At 48.2% G+C, this 19,416-nt stretch overlaps 1 protein-coding gene across 2 annotated transcripts in view; it reads right to left on the reverse strand.

Annotated features, from left to right (window-relative positions):
* The window catches only part of SORL1 (sortilin related receptor 1), a 157,249-nt gene that overhangs the window by 26,507 nt on the left and 111,326 nt on the right, over positions 1-19,416 (reverse strand). For both annotated transcript variants that reach the window (XM_065944636.1, XM_065944635.1), the window contains exons 26-37: positions 17,597-17,722; positions 14,439-14,546; positions 13,145-13,276; positions 12,254-12,385; positions 11,127-11,261; positions 10,167-10,322; positions 7,852-8,001; positions 5,321-5,452; positions 3,998-4,124; positions 3,668-3,837; positions 1,155-1,267; positions 804-908 (exon numbers count right to left, since the gene is read on the reverse strand). In XM_065944636.1, coding sequence (XP_065800708.1) covers positions 804-908; positions 1,155-1,267; positions 3,668-3,837; positions 3,998-4,124; positions 5,321-5,452; positions 7,852-8,001; positions 10,167-10,322; positions 11,127-11,261; positions 12,254-12,385; positions 13,145-13,276; positions 14,439-14,546; positions 17,597-17,722 — 1,586 coding nt within the window. The remainder of the gene's footprint in view (positions 1-803; positions 909-1,154; positions 1,268-3,667; positions 3,838-3,997; positions 4,125-5,320; positions 5,453-7,851; positions 8,002-10,166; positions 10,323-11,126; positions 11,262-12,253; positions 12,386-13,144; positions 13,277-14,438; positions 14,547-17,596; positions 17,723-19,416) is intronic.

Below are 19,416 nucleotides of genomic sequence, written 5' to 3' on the forward strand. Positions count from 1 at the left end.
AATCAGAGTGTGAATTAGTATGAAATAAAGGCAACATGCCACACAGCGAGAATCCCAAGTAGGCAAAAGGGGTGAGGCTTTGGCAATATGGGTGGAAGAAATACACACAGAAGGATGCAAGACAGTCTGAGGTGCCTGCAAGGGAAATAAGACAGGGAAACAGAGCACAGGAGGGAACCAGGGGAAAGGGAACTGTGACAATGCTGAAATTATGAATTTCTGTTGACTGATACGTGTCAAGGTTTTTCTAAAGGGCAGAGGTGTGAGAGGGAATGTGTGCATGTGTATGTCCGTATGCGTGCATAATCATACACAGGCATGAGACTCTCAGTGTCAGGGAGCTTCCCAATGCACTCAATGGTCTCAAAACATGGTTTGCACAAGCTCTCTTCTACTGAAGATGTTGACAATCTATTTCATAAGAACTCCAGAAGATCATTTCCTAAATGCCACTTTTTTATCACAGCTCTGTCTGTCCCTGCAGCTAAAGACAAGCAGAAAAGAGGTGGGTGCAAAAGAAATTGAAACTGGAACGCTAGCAGAATATCTGGGTTAACAGCAGGGAGAGCTGCATTAATAATCAATTCTCAGTTATTTGAGTGAAGGCTGATTTCGAGTTCTCTATGGGGCCTTGGCTTGAGAGACTAAAAGAAAACACGAGCTCCCAGAGAAAGGGGCTGGGTATCGAGCAGACCACTAGTCAGCACCTGGTAAAAGAAGGCTCAGAGTTCTCATGGAGTGCAACTATCTCCCCATGTTCCCAGGCCACCCAGCCAGATGGCTGAAACGTGTGCGACACTCACTCTGACCATGTACTGAGTGTTGACCAGTAGGTTCCTTATTTCTGTAAAGTTGCTAAGAGCTCTCTGGGAGGCCCACATCTTGGAACCACTCCTGCTGTATTCTACCTAAAGAGAGAGAAAAATAAAAATACTATACCATGAACAGGTACCAAAGGTCTGGGCATCATAACACCTTACAAAAAGGCAGGAGGAGAGAGGGGAAGGTGGGATGCAAAGTGTCCCCGATGGATGATTATTTATAAGGCAGTACCAAATCAAATCCTCATCACACAGAACACGATTCTGCTCCAGGAGACCTGGCCATCTCCCACGCTCACCCGCACGCACTGCCCGCTCTTGGGAGGAACTTACAATGTACTCCCGAATGAGGCCATGGGTGTGGACGGGAGGGGCCCAGTGGCCTATGATCACGCCTTCTACTTCCCTGTGGAGTGACAGCTGGAGGTTTTGAGGAGCGTCTGGCACTGGAAAAGAAGCCACGGGGTTAAAATCCATCTGCATCCTCGTCAACTGGAGGAACTTCTCTGAGCTTAAAACACACACAAGAAAGAATCTGGGGCCAGCAGGGGACCTGTGCGCCAGAAAGGGCTGTGAGCTTGGTCTTCCTGCTATGGAACATCTTTCCTCCCTGCTGTCCCCCTGTCAGACCAACCATGGCTCAGAGAGTCTGACGTAGGCTGGGGGCTCCCAGGGGCTGTAGGATGGAACCACCTGGGTAGGTTAAGTCAGGACTGGCCCTGGGCTTCCAGGCTGAGATTGTCACAGGCAGCTGCCCTGAACTCTCATATTTACATACATGTGCATGGGTGCTAAGTCGCTTTAGTCGTGTCTGACTCTTTGTGGCCCTATGGACTGTAGCTGCTGTCCATGGGATTCTCCATGCAAGGGTACTGGAGTGGGTTGCCATGTCCTCCTCCAGGGGATCTTTCCGACCCAGGGACCAAAGCCACATCTCTTATGTCTCCTGTATTGGCAGGAGGGTTCTTTAGCACCACCTGGGAAGTTCATTTATATGTGTGTGTACACACACACACAGATGCATATATATACACATACATTTATATGTATATACACATACATATACATGTATTTTTTAGACTCTTTTCCTCTATAGATTATTACAATAGACTAAGTATAATTCCCTGTACGATGCAGTAGGTCCTTGCTGCTTATCTGTTTTGTGTACAGTAGTGTCTATCTGTTAATCCCAACCTCCTAATTTATTGTTCTTTGTTCATAAGTTGATAAGTCCTAAGTCAATAAGTCAGGTCAGACTCTTTGTGACCCCATGGACTGCAGCATGCCAGACTTCCCTGTCCTTCACTATCTCCTAGAGTTTCTTTAAACCCTTAATTTATGCCTCCCCTCAATTCTCCTTAGGTAACCATAAGTTTGGTTTCTATGTTTGTGTGTCTATTTCTGTTTTGTAAATAAGTTCGTTTGTACCACTTTTCTCGATTCCACATATAAGCATTATCATGTGGTATTTGTCTTCCTCTGTCTGGCGGCCTTCATGTAGTAAGTACGTCCTCACTTTCTGGCAAGACCATCTTCTAGATCCCCTTCCCCAGGCCTGGACTTCTTCAAGGAGCCCTGCGTCCTTTCACTGAAGAGCGGTGTGAGAAACCTTGATCCGAGTGGCAGGTGAGCTCAACGCTATCAAAGTTTTTCTGGGCCTTCCCAGTTGGGGAAACAAGGAAACGCATGCGGTATGCTAACCTGTGCAGATACACACACCTATAAAGATTTTATGTGTAACCACATGCATGCACATTGAGATAAACATGTGTTCACATTAACATCTCCAAATGTAAACACGGTTCTGACGGCAGCTGAGAATGAAAAGTTCACGAAACCTGGGGAGCAGGGGTCACAGGAACAAGCGCAGTCACCCAATGTCAACTACTGTGAAGGAGGGAGGAAGTAGGGAACTCTCTATGACCCTCGAGCTTTGGTAAATTTCTTTACAGTATGCCCAAAATACTTCTGACACGCTTCATATGTTAATGATGCTGATCCCCTAAGCACTAAATACTGGGAAATACCTAGAGACGGAAGGCAGAGACAGAAATTAGATAAGAAATGCAAAAGAGGGCAGGGATGGGGAGGTCAAATTATGGGGAGAGAAAAACATTACGCATTGTGATCGGTTTGTAATTACACAAATATCGAATCACTATGTCGTACATTTGGAACTAACACAGTGTTGTGAGTCAATTATTCTTCAATTTTAAAAAAATTGTGTTAAGATGTCAAAAACATGTATGGTTATGAAAGGGGAAAGGGGTCAAGGGAAATGAGGGTTTGGGGATTAACAGATATACACTGCTCTACATAAAGTGGCTTCCCAAGTGGTCCTAGTCGTAAAGGACCCGGCTGCCAATGCAGGAGACATAAGAGATGCAAGTTCAATTCCTCGATTGGGAAGATTCCCCTGCAGGAGGAAATGGCAACCCACTCCAGTATTCTTGCCTGGGAAATCCCATGGACAGAGGAACCTGGCAGGCTACAGTCCATAGGGTCACAAAGAGTTGGGCATAGTTGAAGCAATAAACAAGGACCTACTGTATATCACTGGGAACTATATTCAATATCTTATAATAACCTATAATAGCAAAGAATCTGAAAAAGAAGAGAGATATATAACTGAATCACTCTGCTGTATACCCACCTAAAACACTATATATCAACTATACTTCAAAAAACAGAATTGTATTTTTTTTTAAAATTACATGATATAATGAGAGTGACTCAGGTCGATAAACTGAGGCACATAGGCGGCATATGTAGTGACGCTGCCCTGTTCCTGAGCATCCTGGGAAACTCTGAAAATGCACAGAAGGGCTTGTCCCTGTGGCACTCACATCCTTCGGGAGTCCTCAGGGTCACGAAGTCATTGGTACTGTGCACCTTGCTCAGACACTGGACCTGGACTTTGACCTGATATGTGGTGTCTGGCTTCAGGACTTTCAATACCGTGCTCGTTTTATTGCTGTGGGTCTCCAGAGTATTCCATATGCTCTCTCCAACCACCCTGGCCAAGACAAGAAAGAGAGCATCACATCAAAGCAGCATGGGGTGGCCAAGATGTCTGAACCCATCAACGGAGTTGCTCAGCACACACACGAGTTTATGGAATATCCGCTGGCAATAAAAACATCATTTTCTTCTCCCATGGCAAAGAAGGGACCCACCTGTAGTAGACGTTATACACACAAGAAGCAGAGGGCATCTTCTTGGGCCGTATCCAGGTCAAAGTTACATCCCCAGAGAAGTCCGCTGTCCACTGAAGATTCTGTATTTTGTATACATTTAATTCCTCTAGAGAAAGAAAAGGGGGGGGGAAGCAAGTGATATCTTATAAATCCTTGCATTTCAAAGGACCTAGGAGGTTCCTCGGTTTCAGGCAGACCTACTGGGATTGGCATGGTCTGGCCACCATCATGTTAAAACACCCCAGATAAAAAAAAAAAAAAAGAGTTGAAACCTTCCTATCCACCCTTCCCCAGGGTCTCCTGAGTTTCCAGTTGTGATATTTCTCCTTGCATTTCACCTCCTTGTCTACACTGAAACAAGCCGGATTCTCAACAGAGGGCACCACAAATCCAAGGACACGGTCATGGCAGGATCTGTGATTGCTAGAGGCTGAGATGCTTGTGTGCCACAGGACCCATATGCTGACGCCTCATGTGATCGTGCCAGGAGGCAGGGCCTCGGGAGGTGACTAGGTCCTAAGGATGGAGCACTCGTGAATGAGGCTGGTGTTTTCATAAAAGAGACCCCAGAGCACTTCCTTCCACCAGGGGACAACACGGAGAGCACAGCTGTCTGTGGACCAACAGGTGGGCCCTCACCAGACACCGAACCTGCTGGGCTTCAGTCTCAGCTTCCCAGCCTCCAGAACCGTGAGAGAGAAGTTTCTGTTGCTTTCATGCCACCCCGTCAGCGGTATTCTGTGATAGCAGCCCCCAAAAGATTGCTAAATGCATTTCCGGACGGAAGGATGGAGTTCACCCCACCGCAAAGCCTGAGGCACTGCAGGAGCAGCAATGCCTCAACATGAAGCGGTGACGGGTTATTCGCTCAGTGGCGTCCAACTCTTCGAGACCCTGTGGACTGCAGCCTGCCAGGCTCCTCTGTCTGTGGAATTCTCTAGGAAAGAATACTGGAGTGGGTTGCCATGCCCTCCTCCAGGGAATCTTCCCAACCCAGGGATGGAACCTGGGTCCCCTGCATTGCAGGCAGATTCTTTACTGTCTGCGCCACCAGGGCAGCCCACCAACACAAGGACTAAAGCAAAAAACAAAATGAAAACCCCCGTCTCGACCAGCGTCTCCCTGAGAGGGGCGAGGTGAGCTGGAGGCCGTATCGGAGGCGGGACAGGCCTCCTCTGGAGCTCCAACAGGGAGCGAGAATCTTGGTGTTTTCAGACTGAGGCAAAGCGCGAAGAGGTTCTGCCCTGGGGCCCGCCCAGCGGGGTGGAGGCCGAGCCCGGGGGCCTGGGGGGCCACACTCACCGCTGCAGGCGCGCTCGTCGCTCTCGTCCGAGCAGTCCAGGAAGCCATCGCAGTGCTCGGAGAGCATGATGCAGGCCTCGCCGTCCTGGCATTGGAACTCCAGGGCCGTGCAGGTCAGGGAGCTGTGCGTGGCTGCAACAAGTGAGGGTCCCCGGTCACCAAAGGGTTCCCAGGTTCTGGGAAAGGGAACTCAGCAACTAGCGCTCCCGCCCCATGCAAACATGCACACAATGTTCCATCCAACGACCCTACCCACAGGAAAAGGAAGACAGACCCCTAAACCACGGTGGTGATCCAACACCAGAGAATCTACTAACAACGGGTCTTAACAGCCTTCTGGGGAACTTGTGAAGCACAGAGGTTTGCTCCAAACCTACTGAGGCAGAAACACAGCACAAGCTCCACAGTGATCCCTCAGAACGGGCCAGCCCTGAGGACTTCTGTTCCTAAACAAGGCAATCCTGTTTTCTGGTTGAGGCACTGCGCCCCCTTCTGAAAACCACCCGTCAAGATGTAGGTAGAGAAACCAGGATGGTCAAGAGGAACAGGTAAAGGATGCTGGGAGCTTTTCCTAGGGATGGAATGACACAGCGTTTGGAAGTGGGGGGGTGGAGGCTGAATAACAGTTATAAATAAATAAATAAAGTGGGTTTCCCTATACGAAGAAGGAGCCTTCTGTGATGTGTCTAGGATGGAGGTACAGAATTCAGTTTTTCAAAAGAATTCTCTAACACAGTAATTCTTAATGGGAAAAAGAAAATATCAAACCACTTGTGAGACTTTAAACAAATTGTAACTGCCTTTCCCATCTCCTGGAGAATCATTGGATTGTATGGTTCCATTAGGTTTGTGTTTTTTTTTTTTCCTTTGCTAAACTAAAATTGGTTTGTCAGGGGTAGCTTGATGGAGGGCTCGGTTACATGAAAATCTGCATTAGAATATTTAGAAAATAATTTTTAATTTTTTTATTATTTATTTTTATTTACTTTGGAGTGTGCTGGGTCTGTGCTGCTATGGGGATTTTTATCTAGCTGCTGTGAGCAGGGGCTACTCTCTAATTGTGTGCTCAGAATTCTCATTGCAGCAGCTTCTCTTGTTGTGGAGCACAGGCTCTAGGGCTCTCGGGCTTCAGTAGCTTCGGCTCTTGGGCTCTAGGGTGCAGGCCCAGCAGTTGCGGTGCACGGGCTTAGTTGCTCCAAGGCACATGGGATCTTCCCAGATCAGGGATCAAATCTATGTCTCCAACACTGGCAGGCAGATTCTTTACCACTGAGCCACCAGGGAAGCTCTTAGAAGAGGTTTTAGAACCACTAGTGAACAGTCTCAGAAGCCCAAGATGGGATTCATCCACCCATTTATCTATTCATCCATCCATGGAACTTTTAGGGAGGTTCTATCATGAATCAGATACTATTTAAGACGCTAGGGATACGGTGATATGTGAAACACAGGACCTACCCTCACAGAGCTTACTGAGAGAAACAGCAAACCAGTAAACAAACAAATACATTATTTTAGACAATGATAGGAACTACAAAGAAACATACTGGGAGTAACTGGAAGAGAGTGATGGGGATTTTATACAGGAGAGTCAGGCAAGGACTCTAGGCTCAGAGGGGATTGTTACGGAAAATACCAAGATCCGCATCACAGAATTACCAACCCCCACTCGGTAAGACTGTGGTAAAATATAATCAAAAAACAGATGAACAGTAAAGCTGAGAGATGTCTGAGGTTTCTTTAGGAAACATCTCAATATTTTCAAAGGAAGAAAACATGGATTTTAGAAACTGGGAATAAGGTTGTCTGAAAATTTTTAAACTGGTTCTTAAACAGATGACTAATGGGCACTTAAAACAGAATATAGTGGCCTTCAGGGGCCAGCTTCTCTAAGAAGAGGCATGTCATGCTAATCTCATTTCCTTTGTTGATGGGGTTATCCAATTAATGGACTGAGAAAAACTGTAGATAGAGCACATCTTGATTTGAAGCTTAACCAATAGACTTCCTTATGTACAAGGCAGATTTGAAACAGGCAAAAGATATTTATTTAAAGAACGCCCATTAATGAATTAATCTCACCCAGGAGGAAGGTCCTATTTCATTTCCTCTTTGTTAATTACGGTTAATGTTCTTCTTACCGTACTTATCTGGCTCAGATGTTGCTACCGTGATTTTGGTGACTGTTGGATCAATCTGCCCTGTTATCTGAATGTCCCAAAGGTCCACTTTGTTCAATCTTTTCATGTAAGTGCAGGATTTTACGCTAATCCCCATTTAATTTCTCTGTGTTATTTTGGAGTATTCCTCCCTACAAGAACTTTCCACATGGTATGATGAGATCACAGAAAATACTAAGTAAATGCCCCGATGTGCTGCAGATGAGGTGACCCTCTTTGAAGCTTAACTTTCTGATCTCTAAACTGGAGGTGTAAGGCCAGAATTTATTAATACGAGACACAAAGCAGAAGCAGGAGCTGTCCTGCTCTCCCGGCGCCTCCCGGGGGCAGGCGGCCCTGCCGAGCACTCACGGCAGTTGGCCTCGTCCTGGCCGTCCTGGCAATCCCGGTGGCCGTCACAGCGCCTCCAGTTGGGGATACACTTCTTCGGCTGGCGGCACTCGAACTCAAACCGGTCGCACCGCCCGAGCTGGGTGGGAGTGGAGGCAGCAGTCACATTGGCTAGAAGACAAGGTTTTTAAAATTCGCTTTTTTAGTACCATGGCCAGCAACAGCAACCTATTAGGTGTGCGGGCGATGTCGGTGCTCTGGGAATTTTGACGGGAACCCAAACAGACACATGAGCTCTGGTGAAGACGGCAGGTTGATAAGACACCAGCCTCTCATCCCGCTTCTCTCCCAGGAATCCCCTGATGGAGACAAAAGCAACAGAACCTTGGAAGCTGGGAAGCTGACAGACAGGGCTGAGTGGCTAGAGACTGCAGGGTAGAGAGCAGACTATCCTAGGCTGTCACGGGAGAAAGCTAAGCTCCGTTAAGACCAACTTCACAGAAGCTACAAACAAACTGGAAAACGGTATCCTCTGGCCAGGAGGAAAAAGGGGGAAAATTACACAAGGAAGCCACTGAAAGATGCTGAAGCAGCAGGGAGACTCCCCACTGCCCCGCCTCAGTACCCCCAAGACAATCAGTCAACCTGTCATTCACACGGGGAGCTCCCGGGCTCCAGGCAGGAGTTCTGATTCTGCATTTTTATAAATATAGAAAAAATATATATAAATACATAAGATATTCTACGGTTTTTATAAACGACCCAAGTGATTCCACTACAGGTGCTGTTCATGCTGTACCGCGAGAAAGAGCGATGGCATATCGGCATCCCGTGCTTCTGTCTGCTCTGAGAGGCAGGGGGCTTCACAGAGGGCAGGAAGGGGGACGACGTCAAGGAGGACAGAGGGGTCCGATAAGGGCAAAAGTCCTGCTGGAGGAACCTAAGTGAAAAGAGGCAGGTCTGTCCACGGAGAGTGAGGAGCCCAGCGTACGGAAGTGAGAAGTCATGGCAAACACAAAGGGTCTAACAGGGCTCAAACAGGGCCTTGAAAATAGGACTCAAGGGTTAGGGTCTATCTTTTGGACAAGAGGACAAGCAGAAACCAGTGATGAGTCTTTTTAAAAGTTACTTTTCTTTTTTTAGATTTTTTTTTAATGTGGACCATTTTTAAAGTCTTTATGGAATTATTATAGTATTGCTTTTGTTTTTTACATTTTGGTTTGGTTTTTGGCCACAAAGCATGTAGGATCTTAGCTCCCTGACTAAGGGATTGAACTGGAGTCCCCTGCATTGGAAGGTGAAGTCTTGACCAGTGGACTGCCAGGGAAATCCCACCAGTCATGATTTTAAACAGAGAAGAGATGGGATGAAAACAGTCTTAAAGGAGGAAAACCAGATCTAGGAATTTGCTGAAAAGAATTACATAAATCGTGGCAAGTGATGATCTATTCTCTTATTATAACTGACTCTGAAATGGAAACCTGTTGAGAAAAATACACAGTTCTGCCTGCAGTTGGGGGGGGTGCCTTGACGAGGGTGTCACGGTTTATCCCGGCCGGCTTCCAGCAACAAGGTGGAAGCACAGACCTCCAGGTGCCTCGCCAAGTTGAGCCACTAGATGGCACTGCTTACCCTTCTTTTAATAGGACGGCCGCCAACTGGCAAACCAGACTCAGAAGAGTTTAATACAGAGACCTTCCCTACGATCCCCATGGTAACCTCCTGTGAGAGGAAGCAACCTCGGTGGCAAGCCGGTCCCTGCAGAAAGACAGAGGGCAGTGAGGGAAGATGACTTCTGAGTGCCCAGGGATCTCCCTGTTCTGGAGGTGAGAAGGGGCCTGGCCACAGAGCAGAGCCCCCAAGGGCAGGGTGCTGCCCTCGGCCACCCAGGGTGCAGCCTCAAAAGACAAGTGCTCGGGGCTGGTGCACTGGGATGACCCAGAGGGATGGGATGGGGAGGGAGGCGGGAGGGGGCTTCAGGATGGGGAACACATGTAAATCCATGGCTGATTCATGTCAATGTATGGCAAAAACCACTACAATATTGTAAAGTAATTAGCCTCCAACTAATTAAAAATAAATAAAATAAAATAAAAACCCAAAAAGATACTTGCACCCAGTATAGGGGTGGGAGAGTGGGAGGTACAAACTACTGACAGTAAGTTAGGCTCAAGGATATATTGTATAACACAGGGACTATCACCAATATGTAGTAACTGTAAATGGAAAGTAACCTTTAAAAATGGTATAAAAACAAAAAATAAAACAGAGAGAAAAAAAAAAAAGGTCCTCTCCTTGACGCAGGAGCCCCGGGTCAGGGCCGGGGCTACACTTACCGGGCGAGGGGCAGGCCTCCTCATCCGAGCCGTCTACACAGTCTCGGTATCCGTCGCACACCCAGCTGTCCATCACGCAGGCCCCACTGCTGCAGCGGTAGTAATTGGGCAGACACGTGGAGGGCCCGGGAGTGGGGGTGGGAAGAACATGTGAATCTGAGGAAAACACCAGGCAAGGAAACCCAGAATGTTACAGGAAGCTTGAGCTCAGACCCCGAGGTGTCCCAGACCAGTATGATGCGCCAGGTTCAGCTGCACAGCTGGGGGATGCCAGCACTGTTCTGAGCAGTGGCTCATCTAAAAATCACATATGGAGGGGTGTCAGGACACACCGTGTTCCCTTCCCTTCCGTGGAGCGGATTCACCTCACCTATTACCCTTGCCTTGGGCTAGTATTCAGATGCGCCTGCCTTTGCAGGGCCTTGTGAAGGCTGGTGGAAGGAAGGGGACTCAGAAGGCACAGGGCAGATGGGAGAATTAATTCCTATCCAGGTTAAACCTGTTCTGGTTCACTCAACCCCAACCACCTCAAGAGCAGCTGAGGGACAAGAACACCAAAAAGGAACGGGACGGTGCTGTGTGCACTCCAGTGGACCCCCGGCGTGTATCACGCACACACATGCATCATGGCCCACGTGTCTCCCAGAGCGCCTGTTACAATGCGGGACACACTGCAGGAGGGAGGCCTCGGGAAGGGTCAGAGGCTGCCGTTCTCACAAGGAGCTGTGTGTCTGCAGCCCACGCTCGTGCGGCCAGGCTCTCAAGATCCCCCTGTGCCCTGGAAAGAATAACCCTGAGAACAGGAGAGGCCAACTGTGCCGATTTCACAATGGGAGGGAGAGAGAAAAAAACTCAGTGACCCGCCCGACCCACCCACCCAAAACCACTGCCTAAGCCAGACGCTGAAAAGACAGGTGAGTTCTATGTGGTCTCGGCGGCGGGGCCCGCCCCGACCCTCACCTCCGCAGTCCTTCTCGTCAGACCAGTCCCCGCAGTCGTTCTCCCGGTCACATTTCCACCTGTTGGGGATGCAGTGGCCGTTCTCGCACTGGAACTGGAAGTAGCGGGAGCAGGTGGGGGCCTCGGTGGGGTTTTCTGGGGGATGAACCGCAGGGTCAGTTGTATGGCCTGCACGGCGTGAACACAGAGCTCCAAGGAACCACAGGCTCCTCCCCCAAGCCCCAGGGCAGCCCTCTCGACCCTCCCAGAGGAGGACAAGGCCGCTTCCCGGACCGGAGGGAGACCGAGACCACATCCACAAGCTGGACAAAAGCTCGCCTCCCTGGACCCGAGGTCATATTCTCTGATCTGCACTTCTACATCTTGCAAATGACACCCGAGTGGTTTTTTTTTTTCCCAAGTGTTTTTTTTTAATGTTTATCCTTTTATTATTTTACTTATTTATGTGTCTGCACCAGGTCTTAGTTGCAGCACATGGGATCTTATAGTTCTAATCCTATGTGAACTCTTAGTTGAGGCATGTGGGACCTCGTTCCCTGACCAGGGACAGAACCTGGGCCCCCTGCATTGGGAGCACAGAGTCTTAGCCATTGGAACACCAGGGAAGTCCTGATACCCAAGTTTGAATTTTGATAGTCTACGAAAGGAATGACCTAACTGTTGATGATAACCCAATGGTAACAATGATTCCATCATGCTGTGACATCTGAAACATTTAGGGGGCGCGGGAAATATACTCCAAAATATTTACCATAACTCCTCTACCATATTCCTTATACACAATGTCAACTTCCTAACTGGAGAAAGAAAATAGAATAAACATACCCTAACCTCTGCTGATGGAGAAGGAAATGGCAACCCACTCCAGTATTCTTGCCCAGAATGTCCCACAGACAGAGGAGGCTGGTGGGCTACGGTCCATGGGGTTGCTAAGAGTTGGGCATGACTTAGTGACTAAACCAACCAACCAATCTCTGCTATGGGGTAGGTTCTCACTTTAAGACTCAATTTGTTACATGCACACTCAAGACCTGGAAGGGACTACGGCTGAAGAGGGAGAAGGCAAAGCCACGCACCGTGTGACCTGGAGCCTGGGATGCCCGGGGGCAGAGCTGAGGTCTCCTTACCACAGTTGGCTTCGTCGGAGTCATCGCCGCAGTCATCCATCCCATCACACTTCCAGATCAAACTGATGCACACTCCGTTCTGACATTGGAAGCTGAACTCGTCACACACCTTGTGGAACTCGGGGTCTCGGGCTAGGGAAGGAACCAACATACATAAGTCCAGATTACTTCCACACTGGAGAGCTCAACGCATCACTGTTGTTTAGAAACAAGAGGTGAGAACAAAGGCCCACCACCGAGAAATGGCCCGGCTAGCTAACGTGAGGTCATTACATTAGGACGGAGCCCTAATCTAACAGGACTGGTGTTCTCATAAGGAGAGTAAGTGAAGACAGACAGAGGATGGCCGTCTACAGGCCAAGGAGAGGCGCCTCAGAGGAAACCAACCCTGCCGACACCTTAACCCCTGATCTGCAGCCCCCAGAACTGTGCGAGATTAAGCCCCCTCGCCCCCAGGCTGCGGTCCTCTGGGCAGCCCAAGCAGACTGATGCAAGGCCCTCATGCAGGCAGGGCAGTCTTGAGGACAGGGCTGTAGCCGTGAATGAGACAAGGACCAGCTCTCAGGCCAGCTGGGGAAGGCAGGCCACTGAATAACTGCAGTGTGCAGAGTGGAGGTGAGTCAGGTACAGACACTGCAGCGAGGTGAGGCAGCCCCTCGGGGGCACAAGAAAGGCTGAGGGAGGAGGGGACACGTGGGCCAAGACCACTGTCAACCTTGATCCCCACCTTGAGCTGTGCACCAACAACTAACAAGCAAGCTTTCGAAGCAACCAAGGTGAACCTTTCCTAGAAAAGGCAAGTCTGGACCCTCTGTGGAGACCTGAAAACTGGATGGAGGCACGTGCCCAGGGTGGCCCACTCCCCGAGTCTCTCCAGCACCCCCAACTCACAGCATCCTGCGAACTCCGGGTCCTCGTCGGAGCCATCCCGGCACTGGATGATGCCGTCACACACCATGGACTGGAAGAGGCACTGCTGGCGGTTCTTACACACGAAGTCCATGAAGCGAGTACACAGGGGCTCTGAAAGGGACCAGCGAGGGGAAGGGGCCGTGAGCCCCTGGAGCTGGGGACCTCGTGGGCCACGGCAGGCCACGCTCTGACCGGACGCGCGTTCAGGAGGCGGGGGTAACGGGCACCACCGCCAGGCAGGAGCTCTGCGCAAACCCAGAGCTCCAGGACCTCGTTCAACTCCCAGCCCAATGTGATGAGACGGTTTACTGTCCCTTCATTCCCCCAGATGAAGCGCAGGGGACGGCAACGTTATGCATCTTGCCAAGAGCACACGGCTGATGAGGGTGGAGCCAAAACTGAAACCCAGAGCTGCCTGACATCACAGCCCACGATCTTAACCACTATCAACCTAACACTGACTCTCGAATATGGGGCCTGGTAAACTCCTTCTATGAAGAACTGATGTTACCACTAAACTGTACCTGTGGCCAATTTATATGTTGAAGCCCTAATCTCCAACGTGACTGGATTTGGAGAAAGGGTAATAATTTTTTTTTTTTTTTTTTTGGCTGTGCCACATGTCATGTGGGATCTTAGTTCCCCAACCAGGGCCTGAACCTATGCCTCTTGCATTGGCAGCACAGAGTCTTAACCACTGGACTTCCAAGGAAGTTCCCTGATAGAGCTTTAAAGAGGAAATCCAGGTTAAGGGAGATAAATAAAGTTAAAAGGATCTATAGGAGTAGCGTCCTTCTAAGAAACACCAGAGATGCAGGCAAAGAGGCCACGTGAGGACATGAGAAGAAAGTGGCCTTTATGCCTGAGTTGTCACACTAACTCGTCCTTGGATCTCCAGCTTGCTTTTCCCAAGGATGAGCACCACGAATCCCAGACTACCTTTCTGGGTCCAAAGAAAACACGGCACACAAAGGGTCACCGTGCCGAAAGCTGTTAGCCGAGTGATAATCAGCAACTAGCAAAACCACTGAAGGAGGAGAAATAAGTGTCCAAGTCCAGATCACTGGTCCATTCGCAGGACATGCTGCAGCTGAGCAGTGATGATCGTGGACCACGACCTAATTCCACGGTCACCCGCCACGGCCCCCTGCTTCCTCTCCTTCACCCAAACCACGCCTCTCTGCCTCCACCCCTCTCAGAGTCCTGGCCAAGCAGGACCTGACGCAGGCAGGTACCAGGGCAGGAGAGGATTTAGCCCAGCGTGAGGACTCACCGCAGTGCTGTTCGTCCGAGCCGTCCGAGCAGTCGTGCAGACCGTCGCAGTGTTTGCTGGATGGGATGCAGGTGCCGTTCGGGCAGCGGAACCCGTTGCATTTCTTCTCTGGAAAGTGGTTCAAGGAGCAGCAGAATGAGGAGAGAGGCAGACATTCACATCGCCGCGGTGCAGATATTGATACCTACATGTGTGTCTCCCTATGGAGGGCTATCACAAGTACAGATACACACATACTGTGACCCAGAAGTGTAACCTACCCACACGAGGGAAAAACAGAGGAACAAGCTTGTGCACGCAGCACTGTTTGTAATAGACAGAAAACCACCCACGTATCCATCCGCGGGGGACTGTGAAATAAACTACTGTACACAGGAACACGAGACTGCTACAAAGAGGCTGAAGAAGCACTCGGTCAAAACATGTCCTAGACAGACATCATCTGAAAAACCAAGGTACCAAACAACGTGCATGGCATGCTACGTGTGTAACAATAGGACAGTGCCTGTCGTGTATTTAAATTTGCATGTATGCACAGAAATATTCTGAAAGGATACACAGCAAAGCGGGGAAACTGGCAGATGGGAGAAAAACATTTACTGTTTAATCTCCTTATACTTTTTCCACTGTGATCCATGTGAATGTGTTATCTACTCAAAACTTTTTTTTTTAAATTAAAGTAAAACAAAAGCACCAAGTGGATGGGAAAAAGGAGGACATGAACCCTGATTTTATAGACCCTGGGTTTTTTTAAGCTCTCTTACATCACTCACCATTTTAATTCTTCAGGAATTCTAAACCAAAGCCCTTTTGAAGAAACTTTTACCCCATAAAGGTTAAGAATCTTAGGTTTTGCACTTAGTGTAGAATTTTTAATACTAGGTCATCCATTCTCCTGAACAGAGAGCAACTGCCAGACATTTGGCTTAAGAATCACTTCTAGTAGGTAAGTTGCAAACCCAACTCTTGGCAGAATAGTTTCAGGAGGATCAGGGATAAGGCAAGAAAATGTGTTTTAATCCTGTAAAAAGTCATCATCCCCAGGACATTGTTCAAAGGACATCAAAACAGAAACAGTAAATGAGTATCATGAGATGCAGAAATCGATTTCAGCATAAGGAGGTTTTTCACAAGTATAAAATTTAAATTATACAAGACAAGTTACCACTCACTCAAGTCAAAAGATAAAATCAAGGGAGGCTTGGGGAAACATCCAATATGTTACTAATGGAGATCCTTTTGGTATAATCACTTGGAAATAGAATCTGGAAACAACAAGAATCATGGAAATGGATCAGAACCTGTAACCCAGCACTTCCATATGGAGGGATACACCCTGGGAAGTAGTCTCTCAAGGGAGAACTAAGCCTTCATTTCCAAGGACACGGACAGTCTTTAGGACACATAACAGTGCGAAACTGACATTACCCAACCAGGAGCGCCTGAGTGAACCATGTCACAGCAACAGTACAAACAGGGTGGGCAGCGGCCACGAAAATGCTAACTGCATTTAGGCCTGCAGAAAAACACAGGCATATGGAGACATCTTCAACACTGCACCACGAACAAAGCAGAACATACAACAGCATGCAGACGACTGCTGCGATTCCATGAAAATCAGGGATACGAGGTATGAAGTAATGGAAAATACGGATTTTCTCTCTGCCCTTGATTTCTAGCATAAGGCTCCTCACGAATGAACGTGCACAGTCAGTCGTGTCTGACACCCTGGACCCACTGACGCAGCCTGTCGGGCCCCTCTACCCATGGGATTTTCCAGGCCAAGAATACTGGTACGGGTTGCCATTCTTCCTCCAGGGTTCTTTGTGACCCAGGGACCGAACCCACGTCTCCTGGTTGGCAGGTGGGTTTTTTACTGCTGAGCCACCAAGGAAGCCCAGGATTAACATGTACACACTACTGTGTATAAAACAGGTAACTAACAAGGACCTACTGTATAGCACAGGAAATTATACTCAGAATTCTGGAATAACCTATATGGAGAAACAATCTGAAAAAGAATGCGTGTATGTATATGTATAACTGAATCAAGCTTCCCTGGTGGCTCAGTGGTAAAGAATTCACCTTCCACGCAGGAGACAGGGGTTCGGCCCCTGGGTTGGGAAGAACTCCTGGAGAATGGCAGCCCACTCCAGTGTTCTTGTTTGGAAAATCCCATGAACAGAGGAGCCTGATGGGCTACAGTCCATGGAGTTGAAAAGAGTTGGACATAACTTAGTGACTAAAGAACAAAACAGAACCACTTTGCTGTACACCTAAAACTAACACAACACCGTAAACCAGCTCTGCTCCAATATGAAATATATATTTAATTTGGTGTGAAAAAGCATCTTATATATCATGTTTGTGTGGCAGCTATTTTAAGCTTAATTTCTATTAACTATCTCAGAGTCCTTCTTTAAATCATCTACACTGAAAAAGTTCCAGCTTATGAGTGGTCCCCATTTTCCCAAGGGACCACCCCAGAAAGCCCTGAGCCATGAAGTATGCTATTCATACAGAAACTGTCGGCTAATTTCTGGCAGAACACTGGCAATGGGAGCCTATTTAGTGTTCTGGGTGGCTGAGTGGGTTCCCCATTTCTTTTCTCGTTTTTATGGCAGCAACCTGCTTGCACGAGAATTAATTACAGGACTTGCTGGTGGCTCAGTGATTAAAAAAAAATCCACCTGCCAAAGCGGGGGGGACACGGGTTCGGTTCCTGGTCTGGAAAGATTCCATCTGCCTCAGAGCAACTAAGCCTGTGTGCGCCACAGTTACGCGAGTCCATGGGCAGCAACTGTGGAAACCCGCACGCCTAAAGCCTGCGCTCCAGAAAACAAGAGAAGCCACTGCAATGAGACGCCCATGCACCACAATGAAGAGTAGCCCCCACTCGCTGCAACCAGAGAAAGCCTGTGCAAAGCAATCGAAGACCCAGTGCAGCCAAAAATTAATAAATAATAATAATAAACAATTAAAATCACAGAGCCCCGGCCTACACGGGCAACAGTAGCGCCACGCAGAAAGTGCGAGCTCACGAGTGCGCACCAGGCACAGTGGGGACGCTGGCCCCTCTCCTGGCCCATCCGTTGCCCCTTTTCCTGAAGAGCAGACACGGGAGGCGTGTGGGCTGGGGCCAGAGCATCTGCACTTACCACAGTTGTCCGGATCCTCGTCAGAGCCGTCTTGGCAATCCATGTCACCATCACACGCCCAGCGCTGGGGGATGCAGTGCCCGTTTCGACACTGGAAGTTGGAGGCCTCACAGGTGTGATAGATGGCTGCCAGCGAAACAGGAAAGAAAAATGGTCAAGGCCTCCTTCACCTCTGTGGCCCCATCACCCTCAGGGGCCGACTGCAAAGGAGGCGCGCTCTAACAGGTCTAATAGGTATGACGGGGGACTACCCTAAGGGCAGAATGCAGCCTCCTGAAGGGGCATCAGCTCGAGCCTTGGTGTTTATCAGTGTTACAGAAGCACAGATGCACACGTTAACAACTCAGTCACTTTCACAGCAACCTATGAGATCAGTATTCCCTATTTATAGATGAGAATGAGGTTTAGGACACTCAGAAGGTCACCGAGAGTAACAAAGATAATGAAGTAGTAATAGCACCAGGGCTGGCCAAGTTCAAAGCCTGGTTTCCTCCAGTCCACCTGGCTCCTTAATCTTCTCACTCTTCCAGATTCTCCTCCAAGAACAGGCAGTCGGTACTTGGGGCTCTGGGTCCCAGACCTACTCTAGACACTGTAGGGACCTTGATGTCATCATCTGCATTGATATCTAAAGAGCCCTGTAAGTTGTGAAAGGCCCTGATTTTATAATTCTAAATGAATTGCCCAATCTCATAAGTGGAAAATCTCCAGTCCAAAGAGTATAAAAGATGCATCTAAAATCACAAAGAAAGCAGGCCTAAAAACCTAGAATTCCTTAACTTTCTGGACAGCCAAGAGTGACATCTACCAGCTAATAATACATGGGATCCTCTACAATCATTAAAAGAAAAGAAAACAAAAGGCCAGGGAAATAGTCACTGTTATAACTGAACAGGCTCATTTGCATACACGGGCTGAGGCCACCTGGAAGTCATTTAGAAAATGTCAAAACTTCAGTCAGAGACTATTTCAGAGCCTTCTCCATCAGATTTCCCTTCCCTCCTCTGATGCAGAGAGCAGTTTGTGTCTGTTCACCGCTGAATGCAAGGCAGGCCTGGCCTTGTTTGCAACCAGCATGAAATAACATAACCAAGACAGACGGGCTCTCTTGGTGGAACTGTGTGGGCAGGGTGTCCTTGTGACAGGAGCAGGCAAAACAAACAAACGTGGGTTGCTGAGTGCAAACCATAGTTACCTATTCACTTCAGATGGTTGGTAATAAGTGACTCAAGGGTTGGGAAAATGGGCTTCCAATGCCCTCTAGAATTGCTACTGCATTTGAGGCTATTTTGGGAAATAGTCTGAAATACAGGGCCCCTAATTTTTCAAACCACTTTACAACAAAAGGTGGTCCATTGTCTGTTGTCTTCTCAAAGACCAATGCTATGTCCAGTCACATGCAAACAAATCTACAGGAAGTTTCAATATTTTACAATATTGGCACTCAGGATTCATTAAACATCTTTTTAAAATACTCTCATCTCTGATAAGAAAAATAAATGTGTCCCTGCATGTTAGATGAGCTTTGTACCAGTAATAGCCATTGCCTGGAATACTTCTGATTTATTGGCTTTACAAATCTGATAGCCCTTTAAAAAATTCCTTACCAAAGCCTTGCTCGCTATCATAAAAGATACTGTCACCTAAACCACCACCACACTGAAATACTCACTATTATTCAGCCTATGGATTTCAATTGAAAACAATTTCAGAGTGCTAATGGAGTTTCCAAGTGGACAGCGCTGAAGGGCATGTCTGACATCTCCAGATTCTATCACTGGTGCTGAGCTGAGAAAGACTAATTAATTTGCACAATTTCA

The sequence above is a fragment of the Muntiacus reevesi genome, chromosome 9 (genome assembly GCF_963930625.1).
Source record: "Muntiacus reevesi chromosome 9, mMunRee1.1, whole genome shotgun sequence".
Classification (NCBI taxonomy): Eukaryota; Metazoa; Chordata; class Mammalia; order Artiodactyla; family Cervidae; genus Muntiacus; species Muntiacus reevesi.